The sequence below is a fragment of the Pteronotus mesoamericanus genome, unplaced genomic scaffold (genome assembly GCF_021234165.1).
Source record: "Pteronotus mesoamericanus isolate MK-2021 breed Mesoamerican mustached bat unplaced genomic scaffold, CSHL_Meso_final contig_2, whole genome shotgun sequence".
NCBI classification, from domain to species: domain Eukaryota; kingdom Metazoa; phylum Chordata; class Mammalia; order Chiroptera; family Mormoopidae; genus Pteronotus; species Pteronotus mesoamericanus.
In genome coordinates, this window is record NW_026555084.1 from 8,282,250 (window position 1) to 8,305,416 (window position 23,167).

The window sequence follows — 23,167 nt, forward strand, 5'->3', positions numbered from 1 at the left end:
TAGGGCAGGGATATAGCAGTTATCCAGGAGACAGGAAATCTGGGTTCCAGCCCTAGTTCTGCCTTCAGATTCCCTGAGCGGATTTGGCCAAGTCATTTCTAGTCTGGCGGCCTCAGTTTCTCCATCTGTAAAATGAAGGATAGGATCCGATGAGCTCAGAATCCATTTTGGCACGGACCATTTAGGTTGGTGTCTCCAAAGGGAGGTCAGGAAGAGAGCCTGACCTTCCCAAAACAAATTAAAACAGCTGGATGAATCAGGCTGGCGTGTTCTGAAATGCTGAACTGTGACACCGGGCCCTCTGCGTTCTCTAAAGACTTCCAACAAGTGCTGTTCTTGGGGTTTCTGAGTTAGGATAGAAATCATGACTAACTGTTACTGAACATGAGCCATAGGCTGGGTTTTACGTATTATATTGTTTTTTTCTTTTTAGCTTTTCAACACTGCCTGCCCTTTACAGGTGGAGAAAGTTCTGTCCTAGAAAGAATGCCAAAGGTCACCCCGCAGGTAACGCTGCAGCGGCGGGGCCTCCCTGCTCCGCCGGGCGTGCCCGCAGGGGGGGCGGCCAGAGAAGGGCGAGAAGCGCTCGCAGCTCCCGAGCGGTAGGGGGCGGGGCCGCGAACACTCACCTCCCACGCAGCGTGGTCCTGACTAGTGGGTTAAAGATTTCGTGCCGGTTCAGCAGCCGTCTCCTAAGCCCCAGCGGCGGCAAGGCCGGGCAAGGCACGCGTGGTCCCCAGGACAGGCGGGGAGTGGGACTGTGAAAGGGGCCGAGACAGCTGCCCCTGGCCTGGCCCCAGCAACTCCTAATCCTGCTCTAAAGTACAGCCGGCGTTGCCAAGCCCTGGGCCAGGGGGTAAAACGGAAACAGGAAACACTCCAATGCTGCTCTTTCGTGGGGCGGGGGACGTGTGTGTGTTCCTTTTTCTTCCTTTTTCCCCTTTCCTGGTGTCACTTCCACAGCTGCCCTCAAGCCCAGGCGGACATTGAAAATGGACTCTGAGGGTGGGTTGGAAGGTAAGCGCCCAGCCCCGGCCCCTCCGCCGGCGTCCGCCGGCTGCCGAGGAGCCGTGGCTCGCTCACCCCTGAGAACATCTCTACGATTTTCGGCCATTCCCCTCTTCCTGCTTCAGAGACAGGAGCCTAAAAACAAATTCTCAGAAAGGGCCCACCGATGGCTGCGATCCAATTGCTTTCTTAGTTTTTGAGACATTTTTCATCTACTTCATAGTCTTGCCTCAGGTTGGTCCTGATTAAAAACAAGAAGGAAGAGTTCCATTTCATCACCGGTATTTATTTTCGCCTAGGCCCTTGTGAGCTTGCAGCAGCCATGCGTCCCCGCCCTCAAGTGGTTTTCAAGCTGAGGCCGATAATTATCCAAAAGAGCCTCCTAGCGTGAAAAGTCCGTATCCCGCTTGGGGCTCCTTTATCCCTTAAAACTCATTAATGTATGAGCTTAATTACATGGAGATCAAGGGCCTCAGAGGTGAAAGGCTAACTAGGGCATTAAATCCTGAACCACTTCTCAGACCCGCATGGGCAAATCGCTCGTGAGAAGCTCCGCATCCCCTGGTTGGAGTCCTGTTCCAGGCCTCCTGCAACCAGAACGTGCTCGGAGGAGGATGGGCAGGTTCTGGAAGGGCCACCTTCTACAAGTAAACAGAGAGAAAGGAGGATGGGAGACCTGAGGGGTCTTGTCCCCTGCTGCAGGGTGGTCCTGGGGCCGGGGACACCAACAGCTTCGGGATGCTCTGGAGAGCAGGACTTGAAGAACTGGCGGACTTTATCAGCCGGCCAGTTTGGACCAGTTTATTTGCTCAATAAATATTTATTAAACCTCTACTATGTGCCAAGCCCTGAGTCAGGCACTGGGGATACTGGGATGAGCAAATGCTAGGTCTGATTACTGTCCTTCTGGAGCTTCGAGTGAAGCACAGGGGGCAGATGTTGGACAAACGACCACACGAATATATGTAAAATGTCGGCCGGGAAATGGTGCCATGAGAACAGCAAGGTGAGGATTTGTCCTAGGAAGAGTGTCACAGAGGACTCTGCAGGTGGAATGACAACAAAGCTGGGGACCGCATAGTGTGAGCCGGGGAGGCAGGTCCAGGGATGGGACAAAGCATGACAGGTAGTGGGACAAAAGTAGCCCTGTCCCCAGGTCATGGGGGGAGAGGGTGCATGAGAAAAGGAGGGATCAGAGCTGAGACCTAGGAGGCTGTTAGGTCAAACTAGAGACTTCTGTCTTGACCCTGAGAATAACAGAAAACCGCAGGATGATTTCAAGTGCGCAGGTGACATAAGCAGATGAGTATTGAGATCACTTTTATGACCATAAGGACATTTCTACTTCACCTAAAGAATAGCTTCCTAATATAATGCTTGGCATTAAGAAAATAATAACAATAAACATTGATTGGCCTCTTACTAGGTATGAAGCACTGTGCCATGTCCTTTTCATGGCTTGATACCTGGGCATGAGAACACCATCTCAGGGAGGTGTACGGCAACGATGCCCTTTTCACAGGCAGGGGTATAGAGGCTCAGAAGGGTGCGGGGAGCTCTGTGAGGTCATCTGGCGAAGCTGCAGAGATCGGACCCTGGTCTGTCTGACTCGGGAGGCTGCATCGTGACCGCAGCACCAGAAGCTGTGAGGGACCACAGCCCTGGTCCTCCCCGCTCCTGGCACCGTGGGGGCCAAAAAGATGATACCCTTCCTCCCACCTCCCGAGTTCTTCTAGTTGGGCTAGTAATCCAATTAACAGAGGCAGAATATCAGGAGAAAATCAGATGTTTACAAACATGCACATGGGCAATTCACATAAGCATAAAAATTCCAAAGGCAATGAGGTGGGAAGTTAGAGAAAACATTATGGACAAAGGAGAAAAGGGGAGGAGGCGTGTCTTGGATTTCAGAAGTAAGAACGGACGATTTACAGGTAGTTGAAGGAGAGCTGAACATACGTGGCAGGGAAGTTCTTGCCAGGCAACATAGAAACAATGGGGCACAGCGGGTATCTAGCTAACAATCTTGGAGCCTTCCTGACTAATGCGAGGACAGAGATTCCTAGCGTGATTAAGTGTCTCTGTCTGAATCTCTTAGGCAGGATAAAGGGGAGGATCAAAGATTCTTTCTGAGTCTTATTTCTTAATAAACAGTTTAAAATCAATATCCTAAAAAGGAATCCTCAGGGTGGCAAAACTTTGCTTCCCTTCAGCACATTGCACATTGGAATCACCTGGGTGTGGTGTTAAAGTTTTAACCCCTCCCACCGCCCCCCTCCACCCCAAATTCTGCTGCAATGAGCCCAGAGCGCAGCCTGGGTGTTGGGGCTCGTGGCGACCCCCCAGGGGAGCCTGTTGTGCAGCCAGGCTGGGACCCCCTGGCCTGCAGCCCGGGAACCCTCGAGGAAAGGCCGTCGCAGCGAAGAGCCATCTCCCTGGCTGGACTCGGGGGCCTCGCGCTCCCTTCCTGCTTGCACAGTCTGTGATTTTACGATTCACCAGGTCTGCTTCCAGGGGCCTTTCCCCCAAGGTCACGGGGCTTCCGGATCTGACAGGTGGAGGCTGAGGGGCCGGGGTAGCCTTGCATCGCTCCAATGGCCGGGTGGGGAGAGCTGAGTCCTCAAGGCCGCCTTTCTGAGCCCTCCAGCCTCCTTCCTGCTGGCTCAGGCCCAGCCTGCAGAAAAGTTCACCGGGGGTGGGGGATGGTGAGCCGATCCCAGTGGGCACTGCCAGAGCTGGGTGCTGCTGGCTGGAAACCATCACTAGGGACGGACCCACTCCTTTGAGAGCATCTGGAGGCTTAGACGTTTGGGGGGGTCCCTCCGACCAGCCCTGCCTGTGACTCACTCAAGTCACAACTGTCTACCTGACCCTCTCAGGGACCAGTGCTGCACAGCCGCAGGAGACTGGGAAGAGACGGGGCAGCCGAGAGTGGAGAGCAGTACCTCGCGTCTGTGGGCTGCTCCCTGCCTGTTCCAGAACCTCTGGGGCTGTAGTCTCATCTCCAGACTCGGAATCTGATAGCCTCAGGGTGACCTCACGTGCCCTCCTCATAATATCCTAAGAAACCGGGGCAGGGGGATGCTGTCCGAGATTTCATGGCTGGCACCAAGTCTTGCAGTTTGTGAGTGACAAGGCCTAGACCACGACCCCAGCCAGTGTCGAGCACCTTTGTCCTCAGGCTGACTCCGCGACACAAGGGGGAGCAGCGCCATCAGCCCATTTTACAGATGAGGAAATGGGCAGAGGTGAATGGGTCGGCCCAGGCTGGCACCGGATCTCTCGGGCAAAGAGAAACCAGAAGCCCCCACCGTTGGCCATTCCTACCATTCCTTCTGAGAGGGGCAGGAAGGATATAATGCCGGTTAAAGTGAGTTTTAAGTGGAAAAGTTGGTTTTAGGACTGGGAGTTCTCAATGCCTCAGCTAGAGTTTGCCGGACGAGCCCAATCCCAACACAACTTTTTTCCTTGACCTTGTGTCTCAGTCTGCTCGTCCATTAAAGGAGGATAGTAACACTTCTTACTTCAGTTAAGTTGGTAAAATAGTATGTCGGGTGGTCCTAACTACTATGGAGAGAAACTAAATTAGGAGAGAGAATAGGGCATTGGTGAGGGCTGCGTCATGACTTTAGCGAGGTGTTACTGCAAAGGTGACATTTGAATGAAGACCTTCTAGAAGGTGAGCTGAGACCTTCTTGGGGTGTTGTGTGGGCAGGAGGGGGAGCATTTCGGGCAGAGGGAACAACAAATGCAAAGGCCTGAGTCAGCAGCTCGCAGGGCCAGGGCGTAGGGCCAGGAGGCCACAGTGGCTCAAGGCAGAGAAGTAGGGCGGGCATTATGGGCCATGTGTGGCGCGCAGACCACTGACCTAACCTTGGCTTTCACATGGAGATGAAGAACCCCCAGAGCCTTGTGAACAGAGGCTCTACATAAATAAGCATCACGTAAACAAGAAAAAAAAATGAAGGCCCCAGGACCCCCTGCAGAGGGGCTGACTGGGTGGGCCAAAACTGCCCCGGTTTTAAAAATGTTTCATAATGATTAACAAAATAAAGGAGGGGGGAAGGGAGGAAACAGCTCCAGAGAAATGCACCGCCTTGAACCTGGTTTTAACAAATTATAGATAAGAAATAACCCCACAGAGCAGGGTAAGGATGTTTCCCCTCTTTGTTTTTTATTTTTTCTGCCGTGCTCCGCCGGGCTTTAGCTCTGACGAGCTGACATGAAAATTCTAGCAGCACACCAGACTGGGGAATACAGCCCCGCCGCCCCACCCCGCCTCAGCCCAGGCCCCCGACGTTCTCCTAATTGCTTCATATACTTCATCTCATTTCCACTCATTTAATCCTCACACAACCTTATGAGCTGGGCCCTCTCTGCTTCAAGACATTCTAAATCAACATTTTAAAAAGAAACCCCTCCCATTTTAAACTTTTTCTACTTAAAGACAAGCACAACCTCTTCAAATGAGTTCATTTTAAGATGCTGTCTCACCGCCAGAAATGTCCCAAAGCTAGTGATGGAACTAAGGAAGTTCGGAGTCACCACATCCATTGTACAGATAAGGACATCGAGGCTCCTGCAGTCGGAAGAGTGAAATCAGAGACTTGAACCCACAACCATTTATTGCAGCCACAGCTCATTTTGGTAACTGAAGTGCCATCCAGGTAGGTGCTTAGCTCAGAAGTGTTGGGATCATTCCCTGGACCACAGTGTTAAGGTGGAGGGTTCGTCTTAATCTGAAATTGGCAGACGGGGCTCCCACCCGCCAGACCCATCTGGTGACTTTTTGCCTCGTGGCCCAGCTCCTGAATTCGGCTGATCTCTTTTAATCTTTAAAATATACGTGTCTTTGACATTCTATTCATTAACATTTCTCCTTTATGAACATGGAAAGAAAATATTTGTCGTAGCCAAGTCTTTGACTAATGTTGACTCCTAAAGGAGAATGGCCGTGGCCTTGGGTACTCAGAACACATTAATACAGTTGGAGCATTCGGATATGTGTTTCCAATTAGTCAGCCACCGCCTGCCACTTGGCAGATATGGGTAACAGATGAAAAGGCCCTTTCCGTGTCAGCATTAATGTGTCATAGGAAGCAAGCCAGTGACAATTTGTCACATGAGGGAAAACCACCGTATCACTCGGCTGAAAAATTCGGAGACGTAAGAAAATCTTTGTGTATTTAAAATCAAAGGATTTTTTTTTATGCTGCTCATTATAAATTCTTAGAGTTGAGAGGCAGTTATGACTTTTTACCCTGGGGGGAGGGTGGTGAACTTGGAAATACACTTTTTATTTCTTTATACCTCCGATTCCTGTATATTTGTTAAGTAGTACCTTTGTCTTGGAATTTATAGCTATCTTTTCAAAGCCATCTTTCTCATCCAGCTTAGATTTCATGGTCCAACATTGTGATCGCTGCCTTATCAAAATAGCCTTCATGTCCTCATGCTTTTGTCTCGATCATTCATCCCAGGCAAACCTCACTCTGGCCAAACCCAACCCCCGCCCCCCTTCCCGCATTCACTCATTCCCTACCGAAGGTTAAAAGGACGTTCAACCTTGCGATCAGCCTCCTTCCTGTCTTCAGATGTCAAATGGCACAAAATGCAGTCTGGTAATCCTACCCGCTGCCTTCCCAAACTCCCAGCATTCTCGATGAGAAGTTCCCGAGGTAATGGATGGAGAGGCAGAGTAGGAGAAGGTGACACTGGGGAGGTTGCAGGTGGTCCGATCCTGCAGACCCTTGAAGGGCATTGTAAGGACTTGGGTTTTCTGTTTGGGGACGTGGGGCACCATTGGAGGGTTTTGAGCAGAGCAGTGACAAAGTTTGACTTAGATTTTAACAGCCTCACTCCAGGTACTGTTTTGACAATAGACAGTAAGAGGCAAGGACAAAATCATGAAGATACGAGGTGACTACAATAATCCAGGCAAGAGATGCTGGTGGCCTGGACCCAGGCGGCTGCAGGGAAGGGGGTTAGAAGTGGTCTGATTTTGACTCTCTGTGAAGGTACAGCCAGCGGCGTTTGCTGATGACGTGGAAGCGGGGTGTGGTAAAAAGTGAAGACTCAACGAAGACACCAGGATTTTGGCCTGAGCAACTTTATGGCTCGAATTGCCCTTTACTGAGATGGGAAAGATTGTGGTGGGCGGGAGTGGGAAGTGAGTGAAGAGTTTGTTGTTGGACACGCTGGGTTGGAGATGTTTATTAGATATCCCTGTTAGTTTCCCAGGGTTGTTGTAACAAATTACCCCAAGCTTGGTGGCTTAAAACAAAGGAAATGGATTTTCTCACAGCTCTGGAAGCCAGAAGTTTGAACTCTGCCTGTCGGCAGGGCCGTGCTGCCTGTGAAGGCTCTAGGGAAGAATCTGTGCTTCGCTTCTTTCTGCTTCTGGAGGGAGACGGCGTCCTTGATGTGCGGCCGCATTGCTCCCTTTTCTCCACTCCTGTTCATATGTCCTCCCTCTCACAGAGAGGGAGGAGGGAATCAAGGGACTGGTGCTGGAAGCCAAGTGTCCCCGTCCATTTTGGCTTCTATACCAAAGTACCATGCACTGGGTGTCTTATAAACAATAGAAATGTATAGCTCTTAGTTCTGGAGGCTGGAACTCCGAGGTCAAGGAGCCAGCGGATGCCGTGTCTCGTGACACAGGCCCCCTCCTGGTTCTTACACAGCCATCTTCTTGCTGTGCCCTTCCATGGCGGAAGGGACAAGAGGTCTCTCTGGGGTCTCTTTTACAAGGGCAGTGATCCTGAATTCACGAGGGTTTCACCTTCATGACCTAATCACCTCCTAAAGGCCCCACCTCCAAACTCCGTCACACTGGGGATTAAGTTTCAACATGTCGATTTGGGAGGGGGCCCAACATTCAGTCTGTTGCACACGGAGGAGTTTGAGAATGTGGGGGACTTTGTTTTGATGGGACTGGGGCCCAGAGGGGAAAAAATGGCAAAGTTTAGGAGATGGGGTCAGAATCAGGGAAGATGGTGGGCACGAGGATTCGAACCTGGGGCATGAGGGTGGACCTGGGAGACCGGAGCTGGAGGGTTCAGTACTTGCCTGTGGTCTCAAGGTGGATCATGATGGCGAGGCTGTGAGTGTTGGGGAAAGGGAGGGATGGGGTCCTGCCGGAGCATCTTCTTCTGCATCCGATCCCTCAGCAAGTCAATGGTTTCTAGGATGTGTGTTACTCTAGTGGTTAGAGTCTAGACTGTGGAGTCAGATGGTCTTGATTCAAATGTATTCTCTTGGTGACTGTAGGCAAGTTACTCAGTCTTTCTGCGTCTCCATTTCTCCATCTGGGAAATGGGGTCAAGACTAGTACCCACCTTCACAGGATGCTGCGACCATTAAGTGAGCTCATGTACGGGGGATGCTAGACGAATGCCTTGCACGTAGTAGGCCCAATGTGTGTTTTCCAGCCTTTGTAAAACATATCCCGAATCTTCTGCTTCTCTCCATCTCCGTTATTCCGGCCCGGGCCGGAGCCAGCACCCTCAGCCACCATCACTGCTGGGCGTTTTGTTTTTCCTCCCTGCTCTGACCCGCTCTCGCCCTGCAGCCAGAGGGATTTGGAAACTGCACATCAATCCATGTTACCGCTTCGCTTCAGATCTTCCTGTGAGCTCTTACCCGTGGCATTTAGAATAAAGTCCCAAATCATTATTCCTGGATTACAACATCCCTCACCATCTGGCCTTCCTCTCCACCTCGCTCCCTCACCCACTAAATTCCCAGTTCACTCACCTTTCTCTTCTTTAACATGCCAAGCACACCCCTGCTTTGGGCCTTTGCACCAGCTGCTCCGTCTACCTCAGATTATTCTTTCCCCTAATTCATGCATGGCTAGACCCCTCTTGTCCCTCAGGTCTCCGCCGAGGCCTTCCCCGGCCCCCCTGTCATGTGACCTCTGCTCACTCACGTCATTCATGCCTATTTTAATCCTCTGCGTAGGACCCACTACCCGTTTGCGGTGGTTTTGTTTGTTTCTGTCTGCTTCACTTCGGATTTTCCCAAAAGGAGAGGCTGAGACAAGGAAGCGGATGCTGAAGGTCTATTGGGAAGATGTTGCCAGCAGGTGGGGGTGAGGAGGCAGAGAAGGTGAGGCAGGAAAAGGGTGCAAAGTCAGTGTAAGCGTGTGATTGTGGGAGAGAAACAAACGTTGCACTGTCCTCAAGGTTCTTTTGGTTAGTTTAACAGTAGGATAGACATGAGACAGATTAGCAAGAGAAAGTAACTAAATTTAATATATTCACATGTACGGGAACCCTGCGCACAGGAGAGGAGTCAGAGAGAGGAAGGAACGCGGGGCTGTAGGGCATTCTGAGCTCGCAAGGAGGTTAGGTGCGTCGGGGGTCTTTGCAGAATAATAAGAGCAGAGACCGAGTAAATAGAAAATTTCCCTGCCATATAGCTGGGTCAGAAAAAGGTTATGGCAGATAATGTCTTATTATGGGCTGGGGCCCTTATTCAGGCTCTTCTCGGAAGCTAAAGGGAAATTTCTCCTGAGCCCAGGCTAAAACTGCCCTTAGTTCAAAACAAGCAGCATACCACGGAGGCACATCTTGAGGTGACTTGTCCCGAACCCCCAGTTATCCACCCACCGCTGGAGCGGGGGCCTTTATCCCACCAGGAACTCTGGGAAGCACACAGACCACCTCTCACAGCTGTCCCGCGGAAAGGTGGGAGGCTGAGGCCTTCGCCCGCGCCCACCGCCCCTGTGAGCCGGGGCGCCGCTTCTGGGGCACCCTTCCCTGACTTCCAGGTTGGGTCTGTCAGAGGGCCAAGCTAGTTCCAGCCGCGAGGCTGCCCTGGGGAAGGTGCTGGCAGGCACAAGCCAGTGAGCACTGCCCAACACAGTCCTGGCCGCACACAGAGGCCACACACAGAGGCCGCACCCGGGGCTGCGGGCGCCGGCTGCCCCGTTTCCCCCGTGACAGTGTGAGCGCTTGGTGAGTGGAGACTGCTATTTCTGTTCACGATGTATCCTCGGAACAGAGCCCAGAACAGAGCCTGGCAGACGGTAGTTATCAGGATATATTCATCGAAGGAACTTAATCCTTTCAGCAATCTGGGGTAGGTGCTGCTGCTATCTTCATTTTTTCAGATGAGAAAAATTAAGACTCAGTCTTCCTTCCCTGGGTCCCCCAGCTCACTGGTGATACAGCTGGGACACCAACCCAGGTGATCCGACTCTAGACCCAAGTTTTGAATGAAAAGAACTTACTTTATCAGTAGCCGTAGTTACTGAGGAATATTAGACTTTATCATTCAATTTAGTACGGGCAATATAATGTCTTTAGGTACTTTTTCAAGATTGTCTTACTTACATGACACAATGGCTGTGCTGTTGTATTGGAGTGTCACACAGAGGATTGATAAGAATGAATAAGCCAGGGGGCAAAAGACAAATACCCTATGATCTCACCTATAAGCAGGACCTAACCAACAAAACAAAGATGTAAGGAAAATAAGACCAGCAACACTGAAAGAAAAAGAAACCAACAGAGACAAGAGGGAAGGAGAGAAGGGTGGGTGGGGGAAAAGGAAGGGAAGGGGCAAGTCAAGGAACATATAGCAAGGACTCATGGACAAAACCAAAGTGGGGAAGGACTGAGGGAGGGAGAGGGAGGAGGGGGCGGGGGAAAGTGGTGGGGGGAAAGGCAGAGACAAATGTATTTGGAAAAATAAATTAATTAATTAAAAAAAGAAAGAAAGCAAGAATGAAAAGTGCAAATGGATCAAAGGCCTTGGAGGGTAAGATAAATACTTGCATCTGGCCAGGCTTGATCTAAGATTCCTGGAGGAAAATGGAGAGCCCATAGTCCATTTAAAGAGGGTTCTTATGAGATAGTGTATGGTAGAATTGTACATCTTAACCTCCAGAATTTATTAACCAGTGTCACCCCAAGAAGTTCAACAAATAGAAAAGTAAAAAATAAAATAAAGAGAGCCTCTCTGGTGGCCCACCGTCGGTGCCTCTGAGCAGGGGTCAGCCAACCTTTCTGTGGAAAGGGCCCAGTAGTGCCTAGGCTTTGTGAGCCGTAGAATCTCAGCGGCAGCTGCTTGCCTCTGCCATGGTAGCCTGAAGGGAGCCACAGAGAAGAGGTAAACACATAGGCTTGGCTGTAGTCCAATAAAACTCTACTTATGAAAACAGGTGACTGGCCAGATTTGGCCCATGGGCTATGGTTTGCTTTACGGGGAGGCAGTAGCCCAGGTCTTCTGACTCTTCAAGAGAAGATGGCAATCAGGATTTTCTATAAAAATTCCCAATTCTGGACCGATCACACAGGCTTCCAGTTTGCACTCACTAATTTAGTAACTTGCCCTATTGCCTCAGAGATTTGTATACTGATGTTCAGGAAATAAGACATCAACAACCACAATGCACGTGACCTGTGGGAATTCCTGGAGCTCAAGAGAGAAAATTTTCTCTGAACTGGGTGGTAGTTGCTAAAAACTTTATGGAGAAGGTGGTTTTCGTTGGCGTGTAAAAGTTAGGTAATATTTTTCCATGTGAAATTTACAGCGTGGGAGCATTCCCAGCAAAGGCAATGCTGGGAGCAAAAATATCCAGGGAACCACAAATACTCATTTTGAAGGGGAGCCGAAGGTGACAGGCTGGAAAACAGGAAAGGAGGTCCAGGACGGCCACGGGCGTTGGGGTCAGGTGTATAGACCTTCAGCAGTGCTCACCCTGCCCCTGCGGAAGGTTGATGTCAGCGATGCCCGCTAGAGATCGGAGCCTGGAGGGAGCAAAAATGGGGGCCCAGTTACGGCACCAGCTGCCTCAGCTGGCCTCCCTTGCTCCCAACTGTCCGTATGCCCAGCCAAGGAGGCCACCGTGCTAATAACACATGCCGCGCCCGGTGGGGGAGGGGGAGGGTTTGTTCCGGATCTTAACATTGTAACCATGCTTCAATAGTGTTACAAGGAAAGTGGTATTTTTGCAAAAAAAAAATTTTTTAAATAAACGGTTGCCCAGTCCCCCACTGCCCAAACTCAGTCTCCCCCGGTGAAGGGCTGCTAGTTTAATCCTCTGCTATTCAACCTTGGGTCTCTGCACACCTGCAAGCTTTGGAAGCCCTTCGTAAAAGGTGATCTCAAGGTGCCCAGTGGTCTGAGAAAAGCAGTGCCCCGCTGCTGACAGCCAGGACCTCCTCAGCTGGTGGGTAAGGGTCCCACGGGCAGTCCCTGGCAGGCTTGTCTGGTCGCTTTTTACTGTCCAGTCTCAGTTTCCTTCCTGTTCATTGTCAGAGGGGTGCAGGCTCAGGGGCTTTGAAGTTAATGGCTGCTTTTATTTCCTCCTCCTGGAGTCTGCGGAGCTCTTAGGGTCTCGCTCCATTGTTCCTGACAGAATCCTGGTCAGGCGCAGAGCGTCCTTATCGCACGCCTACCCCAGAGTGCACGAGCTAGAGCTGAAGGTGGCGTGGCCAAAGGCATTCAAACAAACTCCAAACGGGCAATGCAGTGTTTTAAAAAGCAGGAGGCAGCTCGATTTCTTATTTCTTTAAAAATTCTAGCAATCTGGCAATAATGGGCCTAAATTCTGAACCGTGAGGATTCAGAGCCAGAATCAGGATGGGCGCAGAAGTGGCTCCTCACTCGAGACGCACCCTGAGCCCTCTGGCGGACCACTGTCCTCTCTGCTCCCTGCTGTCCCTGGCGTCTTGGCTGGGGTGGGCTTTGACCGTCAAATGGGTGCCCGTGTGGGCCTATGCAGTTAGTTTATGTCAAAACCGTGGAAATGCTGTACAAACCTTGCATCACATCTGTAACAACCCGTTTCTAAATAAGGTCTCATTCTGATATACTGGGTGTTAGGCTTTCAGTTTATCTTGTTGGAAGGACACAATTGAACACACAACAGAAGTCAATAGCATCCTAAGAACCATTCAATGACAAGCATGAAGCACAGCACAAGGCCTTTCTGAGCACAGGCCTCACGCACCATGAACTAGGTCCTGGTCAGGGGAGACTTATCTTTTATTCATTCCTTTTGTACCTTTTTGATCTTATACCTTTCTTTTTTTAATACAAAAAAAAAAAAAAAAAAAGCAAGCAATATGGGCCAACTTTATAAATGTCCTTGGTTTTGACTTCTATTTGTGAAATGCTGCCTTTTTATTCTTCCTGCCTGGTCTCAGACCTAATCAGCAGAGTCCCATCTCAAGAATTTCTGGTCAAGGACCATAAAGGATGGGGCTAATGTTCTCTTGACTATCTAGAAACCATTTAAAGGAATTGGCTTGATTTTTGCTTAAAGACCAGAGTGGTAAACAAGGCTTACGTCTCAAAGTTTATGGCCCAGATATCTTCCTTCTGTCCCTATAAACGGAGCCAGTCTTCATGCTTTTGGTCCTAATGGAGTAATGCAAACCATTAAGACACTAAGAGAAAACTACTCAAAGCCCTTGCCTCGACTTCCCCTGAAAAGCTGAGTGCTTGAAGAATTTATATCACTCACCTCCCTGTACCGCAGGGTTGTTTACGGCAGTGTGGTTATGGCAGCAAGAGGCTGGAGACCACCTCAATGTCCAGCAAAAGAAGGCGGGTTACGCCCACCATCAGGAGCTGTACTGCGGGACTGGGAATGGCTGTGTGATGTGTGGGCACTGCCGTGAAGCAACTGGTAGGAAAAACCGAGGCACAGAGGACACGCACCATACGCTGTCATCTATGTAACGAGGGAAAAGGCGTGGATGTCTATGATGGTAAATGCATAGGTCACTTCTGGAAGGAAACACAAGGCACTGTTTCTCCTGGGAGAGGAGAAGGAGGCCTGGGACCCAGGGTGAGGACAGGCACGTATCTGTCAGGAGAGAGCTTGTATCCTATGAAAATATGAAAGAACAGGGAACGGTAAAGTGAGCAGTTGATAACATTAGATTGATTTGTCCTCTGAGGAAGATTGGAAAGGTCATTTTGTACCTGGGGAAGTTGTAGAGGAGGTTGGTCTTCCTCCAAATCTTTTTTGTTCCCAACGCATGAACCTCAAAAGATTGGGTGGTAGTTGGCTCAAGTAAGTGCTTGATAAAGCTTTGTTTTTGAAGGAATGAACGAACGAAAACTTCGGGGCCTGGCTGGGGGCAGCCAGGGCGGGAGACACTAACTGCAGTCACACCGAGGAAGCCTCTTCTGCTAAGGGCACCGTCACCATTGCTACCTGTGGACAGCGACTCTTCACCCAGAACATCAGCGCAATGGTTTGAGGTTTGAGCGGGCTGCTTTTTAATTAAAGTTATTGGGGCAACATTGGTTCATAGTATTATATAAGTTTCAGGGGTACAGCTTTCTCATACAATATCTGTACACTCTGTTGTGTGCTGACCACCGGAAGTCAAGTCCCCTTCTGTCACCATTCACCCTCTTTGTCCCCCGCCTCTGTGCAATGTATTTTTATTCTTCAGAGATACTGGGAAATTGAGAGATGCCTGAAAACGACACACAAAGGACTGCAGAGGGCGGATGATGTTTAGAATCCTTTTAAAATAGTCCCCGGGAAAAAAGCCCAAAGTTTCTGCCTCCCTGTCTCACCTACCGGATAGCTAAGTCCTGGTGACTGAGAACTGAAGATTAGGAAGAGAGGACTCCAAACTGAGAATACTAAAGGCTTTTCTTTCGGTGTACCCAGCATAGAAAGATTAGGGAGAGAGAAATAAGACAGCTATGAAACAACAAAAACAAAACAACGCTGCGGGTTATGTGATTCAGTGGAAGGCCACACTAGTTACGTTTATCCTGTGATTATTTTAAAACCACAATCATTCTTTTTTTCAGACTATGAAGGTAATGCTTGTTTCTTGTAAAAAGATAGAAAATGCTAGAATAAAGAGTAAAATAAAATTTCTCATAATCCTACTACTCTGATTACACCGTCAATAATTTCATGGCTATTCTTCAGTTTCTTTTGCTTGTGTCTGAATGCGGTATGATTGGGATTTCTCAAACCTTTGTCACTTGATATATTGTGAACATTTCCTGAGTCTTTATTCATTCTCCTAAAAATGTTTTTTTTAACAGCTAAATCATTATTTAACTAGTTCCTGTTCTAATAGTTTACTGTAATAAAAAAAGCATTGTGATAAAACCCCTGTAAATACATCCTTGTACTCTTCTTCTTCTTTTTTTTTTTTTAAACTTCCAGACGTGGACTAGTTGGAGCAAATGACACATTTTTAAACTTTTTGAGTTATAGTGTCTTTCAGAAAGATGCTATTATGTTCCCAACAACACTGGATATTTGTCAACCCTGCATATTATGCTTTTAGAAAGGCTTTATAAAGATGTACCCCACTCTTTCTTTAAAAAACTTTAAATGTCTTCGCTACTAAGTATGAGCACTTGGAAAATATTCATTTGAATTTGTTCTTTCATGTCAAGCAATTCATCCATTTCTGCATTTGGGGTGTTAGTGTTTTAGGCATTGACTTATAAGATTTATATAGTGAGATCAACCTTTGTCACATTTGTGAAAAATGTCTTCTTCAATTTGTCATTTGCCCATTTGATGATATTTGATAAGTCTTGCACTATATATATATATATATATATATATATATATGTATATATATATATTCATTCTGTCTGTGGTTTCTTTCCATGCCTTCATATCTGGGCCTTCTCCTCTGAAATAATTCACTCATATTTTTTTTAATTGTCTTGTGATATTTTCATTGTTTTGTTTAATTCTTTGGGTTCAATCTTCATAGTTCTTTACTAGATTTCCTCTACCACCCTTCCTAATTTGCCATTGATGATTCTTTTCCCGAAAGAACTGCGTTAAAAAAAAAAAAAATTCTTTGGGTTTGATAAAATTAATTCATATACAGTAGTGCCCCCTTATCCACAGGAGACACATCCCAGGACCCCAGTGGACGCCTGAAACCGCAGCTAGTACTGAATCCTACACGGACTACATTTTTTCTTATCCATTCATACCTCTGATAAAGTTCACCTTATAAAGGCACAGTAAAAGATTAACAATAATAACTAACAATATAATAATTATAATGGACTGTATAATAATAGACTGTAATAAAAGTATGTGAAGGTGGCCTCTCAAAATACCTTCTTACACCAGACATACGAGGTGGCCACGCTGGACAAAGGGGCGATTCACGCTGTGGGCAGGACCGAGTGGGATGGCGTGAAATGTCATCACACCACGCAATTTAACACTTATACATTGTTTATTTCCGGAATTTTCCATATGCTATTTTGGCTTGTGGGAAACAAACTGTGGAAAGTGAAACTGTGGATCAGGGGGGGCTACTGAACTGGGACCCCCAAAATGGGGGTGGCCTCAGTGGCCCCCACCAGGTCACAAATCTAAACCTAAGTCAGCCGGAGCTTCCCAGAAACACCTGTCCAGGAAACCTAACGTGCACCAGTCCCAGTCCTCCCCCTCGGCTGTCCCTAGCTTACCTCACCCTAGAGAGCAGCCCTGTAAGGGGACCCCACTCCCCTAGGCAAACACGCCCTCCCTGCTCCTGCGTTGTCTCTCCTCGCATTCCGCGGCCCCAGATCCCACACGTGGAGCTTGTGAGGCACCGTACTCCCCCAACCCATGGATTGTTTTCCCTGGAATAAAGGACATGAAAGTTGGTACTAAGTTGTTTCAGTTTCAACATTTGACAGCTTCTTATACGGATTCTGGTGATGGTTTAAATAAATTCTTAGTTGTACGTTTCCCCCCATATTAATTTCCCCAACCTGACTTCGGAATTTATCCTTTTCCCCACCACAGTGAAATGCCCCCATGGATCCTATGTTTAATTTTAAAGTATGCCGCATATGTTCTAAGCCTTAAGTAATTCCACTGATGCTTATTCACCTATTCTTGTATCAACACTACACTCTTTCAGTGATAGCTTTGCAATGCTTTAGGATTTGGTAATACAGGTCTTCCTGACTGTGCCCCCCCCCCCCCACTTTAAAATATCTTAACTTTTTTTCACAGATATTCTTCTATTTGAGTGTTAGAACGTTATGTCATCCCTTCTGAATCCACTCATGGCCATTAGAATTTTATTAAAGAGTTAATTTGGGTGAAGTTGGTGTTTTCACCTTCAATCTCTTCAAGTCTTTCTTGCTTCAATCATTAAGAGTCTGCACTTTACCATAGGTTTATTCCTACGTATATTACACTTTTACAAGAGTTCCTAATTTTTCTTTTTTTTTACATTCAAATGACTCTTTAAGCTCCAATCGAAGCTCATCAAAGCTGACTTTAAAATTTTTTCCAGGTGAGTATTCCCTTGCAAGAAACCAGTCAGAAACTGAAGGCTCTTCAGTAACAGCTATGTACTGTGTTCGTTTTATACTTAGCATGGCGATTATCCCTTGATACGAATTGTTTTATTCAGTGATCGTATCTCCAGCAGGTTGGAGCAATTTTTATTTCCATTTTACACATGAGGGTTCCCAGGCTTCGAAAGCGTGGGGAACCAGGCAAAAATCATCCAGCTAGTAGATGGGTTTGCAACAGGTCTGGGAATCTCCGTAAGTATCACAGAAACAGTCAACCAAGAGGACAGCCAACGCTGTCCTATCTGATATGCCGATTCAAAGGAGCGCCTTTTCGAAAACGACTAAATTAAAAAGACAATGCCTTCCACCCACCGCACCCTCCAAAAAGCCTGTTTTCCCTTTAATGAAAGGGAAGATCTGCACTTTGCTGCAGCACAATAAATACCAATGGATTTACTGAGCCTCTTTTGGCATTAGACTCGTGGATAATCAAGAGCGGCCTTTCTAGAGCTTTCTGGAACTGGACGCTTGGACGTCTACCTCCCCATCGCAGGACAAGTTCGAAAAAGAAAGCAGGGAAGGAAAGAAGGAAGGAGAAATAAAGGAAGGGAGGGAGGGAGGAAGGGACGAAGAGAGGAAGGAGAAAGGGAGAAAAGAAAAGAAAAAATGAAAGAAAAGAACAGGTGTAACCGACGTAAGGTTTGCTAGAGCAGCGCACGCGGGAGACAGAACTTTGTGGGGGCATCCCGCCCGCGCGTTTCACGCGTGGTGCGCGCAGGTGGCACCGCGGTCCCGGAGCGCCCCCGCTCCCCGTGTAGGCCCGCGGGGTGCCTAGGAGGCCACCGGGAGTCTCTACCAAGGTGAGGGGAAGCTTTCCACCCAGGCGGGGGAGGAGGGCGGGCAGGAAGCGGAGCCAGCGCTGGCGAAAGAAAGACTCCAATTCCCAGCCCCCCGCCCCGCGGGGTGCGGGGGCTGGCAGCGCATGCGCGAGGCCCGGCCCCCAATTCCCCTAGCGAGAGAGGGAGGCCCCCGGCGGCCCGGAGGCAGCGAGCCGCAGCGGCACCCGAGCGCACGCTGGGGCGCGGCGGCGCGGGGGCGAGCCGGGCTGCGGAGGCTGCCGTCGACAGCGTGGAGAGCGGGGCGCGAGGGCTCAGCCGCGTGCGTGCACCCGAGGGCCCGCCGCCTCGGCCCTGGGAGGGACTCGGTGTCCGCAGCCCCCCACGCCCGGCGAGGAATGAGTGAGTTTCGCCCCGGCTCGAGGGCAGGATGTGGGAGCAGGACAAAGGCTGGGCGGCGGGGGAGGAGTTGGGACTGCGAGCTGGTGGCCTTTGCCAGAGCCCCAGCCTCGGGCGAGCTAACGGAGTCGGCAACTTTCTCTGCAACTTTTGCAAAAGGGAAGATAAAAATTCTGCAAGTTGTTACACAGCTCCAGGTCTTCCCCCAGGTCCCACGAACAGAGGGGAGGGGACACCGCCACCTTCCCGGGATGGGAGGCGACCGCCAGCTCCGCAGAGGTGGGCAGGAGGGTCTCCCGGCCGGGGGGCGAGCGAGGATAGGGATGCTGGGGGTCGGAGCGGGGAGCGCGCTGCGGCCGCTGAGGTAGCCCATGTCCACGCAGGTTGCGCCCTGAGAGCCCGGTAGCCTCGGATCGGAGCGCGGCGGACACGGTGATGGATGAGCCGTGGTGGGAAGGGCGCGTCGCCTCGGACGTCCACTGCACCCTGCGCGAGAAGGTCAGTCCCTCCCCTCCCTTGTCGCTCTCCGGACTGGGAATTTAAAGTCCCTTTCGCTCTCGACTCTGGGTCACCCCGCGGGGGAACTGAGAACTCCCGGTGCCTTTCTTTGCTTCTGCCCCGAGCCTTCTCCCGGAGGATCCAGGGCAGGAACGAGATTGGAGAGCTTAAGTTGGTTTTTCTGATGAGGCGCCCGGAACTCCGGGCCAGCTAAAATGAGACAGTCACTGTACTCTGTAAGGTGATATTTTCCGTAGTATTGCCACCCGAGATTATTTTAGTAGGTGAATGAATGGGCTTGAAAATACTTTAATGTGCAATTTAAGAACATATGTATCTAACAAGTTTTGCATGGGATAAATGATGCTGATTTTCCATTTGCTGTCACGATGTAGCAGTTCCTTTTAAAAGAGAGTGAAGTAAAAGTAGTGATTCAGTATAAATGATAGCCTAAGGTATCATAGGTATACCCCCTGCCTCCAGTATCTCTAGGATGGGACTGAATAAATTTTAAGAAATACCAGCCTTAATGAGAGGCTATAAATCTAGGAGGATGTGAGGAGAAAACAAACACTCCCTGGCCAGTTTGCCTCCGGTGGCAGGAGGTGGGGGCAGCTGAAATGTGATCCCTGTTGTACCCTTACCTGAAAGGCAGGAGTGCTCCTGGGCATTGACTAGGTGGGAAAGTGCAGGTGGGCTGGAGGCAGGCCTGTGTGTCTTACCTCCCACCCCTGGGATGAGACGGATGGGTGGTTTGGGGAACAGGTGTGCAGTAGAGTCTATCTTCCTAGGGCGGCCATGACAAAGTACTACCAATGAGAGAATTTAAAACAATAGAGGCTGGAAGCCCACGGCCAGGACGTTTTAATCCCCAGTGTTCCTTGGCTTCGTAGACGAGTCACTGCAGTGTCTGACTCTGTTGCCACACGGCATTCTGTCTGTAGGTCTGTGTCTCTTTTGTCTGTCCTATGAGGGGGCCAGTCATTGGAATAGGGTCTACTTTAATCCAGCCTGACCTGGTCTTAATTTAACTAATTATTGAACTTCTGAAAGGACCCTATTATCAAATAAGGTCACATTCCGAGGTTCTAGGTAGACATGAATTTGGGGGACACCTCAACGCAAGAAGGGAGAGGGCTTCTCAACCTGGGTCCCTGGGCAGACAGGGACACCTGGTGTCCATGGAATTCTGCTCAAAAAGTGACCAGCTGGTTGGGGTTTCATCCTCATCTGAGAGTCGCTGTCTTTCAGCCAAGTGATTTTTTTCTTTTTTTCTGTACCCACTAGTCCATCTCTGTCCTGTGTTGCTTGACCAGCCTGGAACTTTCCTTTGCTTCCCTTGGTCTTCTCCCTGGAGTAGAGTGGTCAAGATGCAGCATATTCTGGGCAACTGGAGAAGAAATCTGGAAATCTGGTGTTGGTGGTTTAGTTAAAAAGCAGCCCTGGCTGGTGTGGCTCAGGCAATTGAGTGCCAGCCTATGAACTGAAAGGTCGCTGGTTCGATTTCCAGCCGGGGTATGAACCTGGGTTGCAGGCCAGGGCCCCAGTTGGCAAATGTTGATGTACCTCTCACACATCCATGTTTCTTTCCCTCTCTTTCTCCCTCCCTTCCCCTCTCTAAAAGTAAACAAATGAAATTTTTAAAAAAGCAGAGGCTGTGGGGTAGGCCAGCCAGTCTTCGGAGGTGGTGGCTGAATCCATTAGTGCAGCTGCCCTGGAAATTGGGCCTCCTGGCTTATCATGGGCTCAGGTGGTTGTCAGTTCTGCTTGTAGCTTGAGAGGAATGACTTTGACCTCATTTGCTCCTGTCCAGCAGGAAAGATTTCTAAGAACAATTTAAACTCAACCAGCTCAGTTACCTGAGAATCCCTTCTTTCTTATGTAAGTGAGTGTGTTCTAATCTCTCTTCTACCCACTCAAAGGAGCAGGGCAAGCAGGTCCCATTAATTGTGCCGCACCCATGCCATGGTGCCAGATTAGTTCACTGCCTTGAGGGAGGACAGGTTTGTTCAGGTTTTACAGGTTAGAAACAGAAAGCGCACTCAGGGGGTGATGGTCACCTGTGATTTGAGGTCACCTGGTCTGATAGGGTAAATCCTGGGTTCCTTTGGTTATAATGTCTTACCTCCCCAGAATACTGACTTTTTTTTCCCTCTTCTTTACTTCCGTTCCCTGTTCAAAGAAGACGCCTCTCAAGAAAATTTGGCTTAATGGAGAGAAAACTGAAGCGTAGGGGGAGCCCATATCCACACTAGCCTCTCCTTTCTTAAGGAATGAGGACTGGCCCTTTATTTTTCCTAGAGGAATTTTTTGAATTAAACGTCTACTCTAGCACCCCATCTCTAACCACTGTAACATGTATGGCACACAGTAGACACTCACTGTTGAATGTTGCCAGATAAATATGAAGCATGTTGCCTTCTTTGCTGTTGAATTGTCCTGACACAACCGCGAGCAGTTTTCCTCACTTGACTGATGCAGGATGTGAGTCTGGGACCAGAGATCGCGCAAACCCCACTCTTGTCAGATGTGACATTCCCATATAATATTGTACTACAGCCTGTAACATGCAACACTGTGGAAACGAGCCATGGTATTGGATGCGTGCTAGTCATGGCGGTAAAACCCTGAGCTGCTCCTTCAGCCTCTCCAAACCTCTTTAAACCTGGCCGCCATCGTTCATTCTTCTACAATAGCTAGAACTTAGGTTGGGTCACTTCCCTGCTTAAGGACCTTCCAATGTCACTGCACGGTGCTTACAGTAAGATTCCCCGTCCTCACCGCCACCTGGAGCACCTGACACAGCTGGGCCCTGGTCTGCCTTCCTGCCTTGTCTCCCACTCTGACCCCCTTTCTCTTCCTTGGATCCATGGGGCTCCTTCATGTCTCAGGGCCTTTGCACTGGCTGTTGTCTGTATTTAGAGTCTACTTTTCTCTCTTACTGCTCCTCTGTGTCAGCCTATCAAATCATCCTGTTTAGTTTTCTCTATAGCATTTACCAGCATCTGAATTATGTTTCTGTTTTATTACCTTTTCCCCCAGAATACATGCTCCACAGGAAGAGGCCTGTGCGAGCCTTGCTCAGGGCCTGGAACAGGGCCTCTCTGACCGGTGTGGAAGGATGAGAAGAATGGCATGGCTCTTCTCTAATTTCCTCGTCTGCAGGCTGGCGAAAATGTTTTGTAGGCAGTTAGGAGAAAGCGAGGGGACCCAGCAACTGTGTGAGACACGTGGCAGGGGCAGAGCAGGCTTCGTGCCTTCCCACTGACGATGGCGGCACCTGAGGCCAACAGCCCCTTTCACGTAGTGCGTGGTCAGGGTAAGGCTTGGGGTTTGTGACCGCCCTCCAAGGGGTTCACAGCCACGACAGGCAGTCCTCAGATGAAAGACGTTGTGATACCGTTGGACCGTTGGCTCACACTGGGGTCGAGGCTGGGCAAGGCAGCAATTTGCCGCAAGTGACACATGTGCCGAGAGCTGGGGCCCGGGACCTAGACCCCATCAGCAAGGTCTCCTGACCAGCAGGATGGGCCTCCTGACTGGCAAAGGAGGCGATGGAGCCCTGCTCCCACCAGATGCCCCTGAAGAAACCCCTCCTTGGCCTCCCTCTCCGGCCACCTTTGTCCCGTGCTCAGCCCTTAACTTGCCTTTGGATCATCCTCCCTGAGCCTTTTGCTTCCATTGGAACGTACCGAGAACCTCCTCCTTTGACTATTCCCCTTCTGGCCTTTCTGCTGGGGCTGGGGGGCACCAGCCAGTACAGGGGAGTCAGTTTCCTTACCTGTCATACCTGTGCCCTTGAACTTCTGCACTTAACATGAGGGGAGGAACAAATCATCGCTAGGCTGGTCGTGACAGTGAGGCTGTTGGTGATGATTTTTTGGTAAGAAGGTATACGCTCTTATGAATATTCCAATTAAAACCAAGAGCCATCTTTTTCCCCCCTCAAAAGGTGCATCAACCAGAGTTTAAAATTAATATGGCCTTGAGTCTAACAACAGGTGGGGGCCACCTTCTTTGGGCCTTCAAGCCTCTCTTCCCTCCACCAGAGTTCCTAGTCCCAACCTCATGTTTACTTCTCTCACGGTCCTTGTCATCCTGAATGGTAACTTGGCCTCCTCACTTGACTGTGAGCTCCTTGCAGGCACCAGGAGTGTCTGGTG

At 49.5% G+C, this 23,167-nt stretch overlaps 1 protein-coding gene across 1 annotated transcript in view; it reads left to right on the forward strand.

Annotated features, from left to right (window-relative positions):
* Window positions 1–18,253: 18,253 nt before the first annotated feature.
* The window catches only part of CCNJL (cyclin J like), a 47,032-nt gene continuing 42,118 nt past the window's right edge, over window positions 18,254–23,167 (forward strand). Inside the window, exons 1-3 of the mRNA XM_054567888.1 lie at window positions 18,254–18,413; window positions 18,445–18,493; window positions 18,875–19,004. Coding sequence (XP_054423863.1) covers window positions 18,254–18,413; window positions 18,445–18,493; window positions 18,875–19,004 — 339 coding nt within the window. The remainder of the gene's footprint in view (window positions 18,414–18,444; window positions 18,494–18,874; window positions 19,005–23,167) is intronic.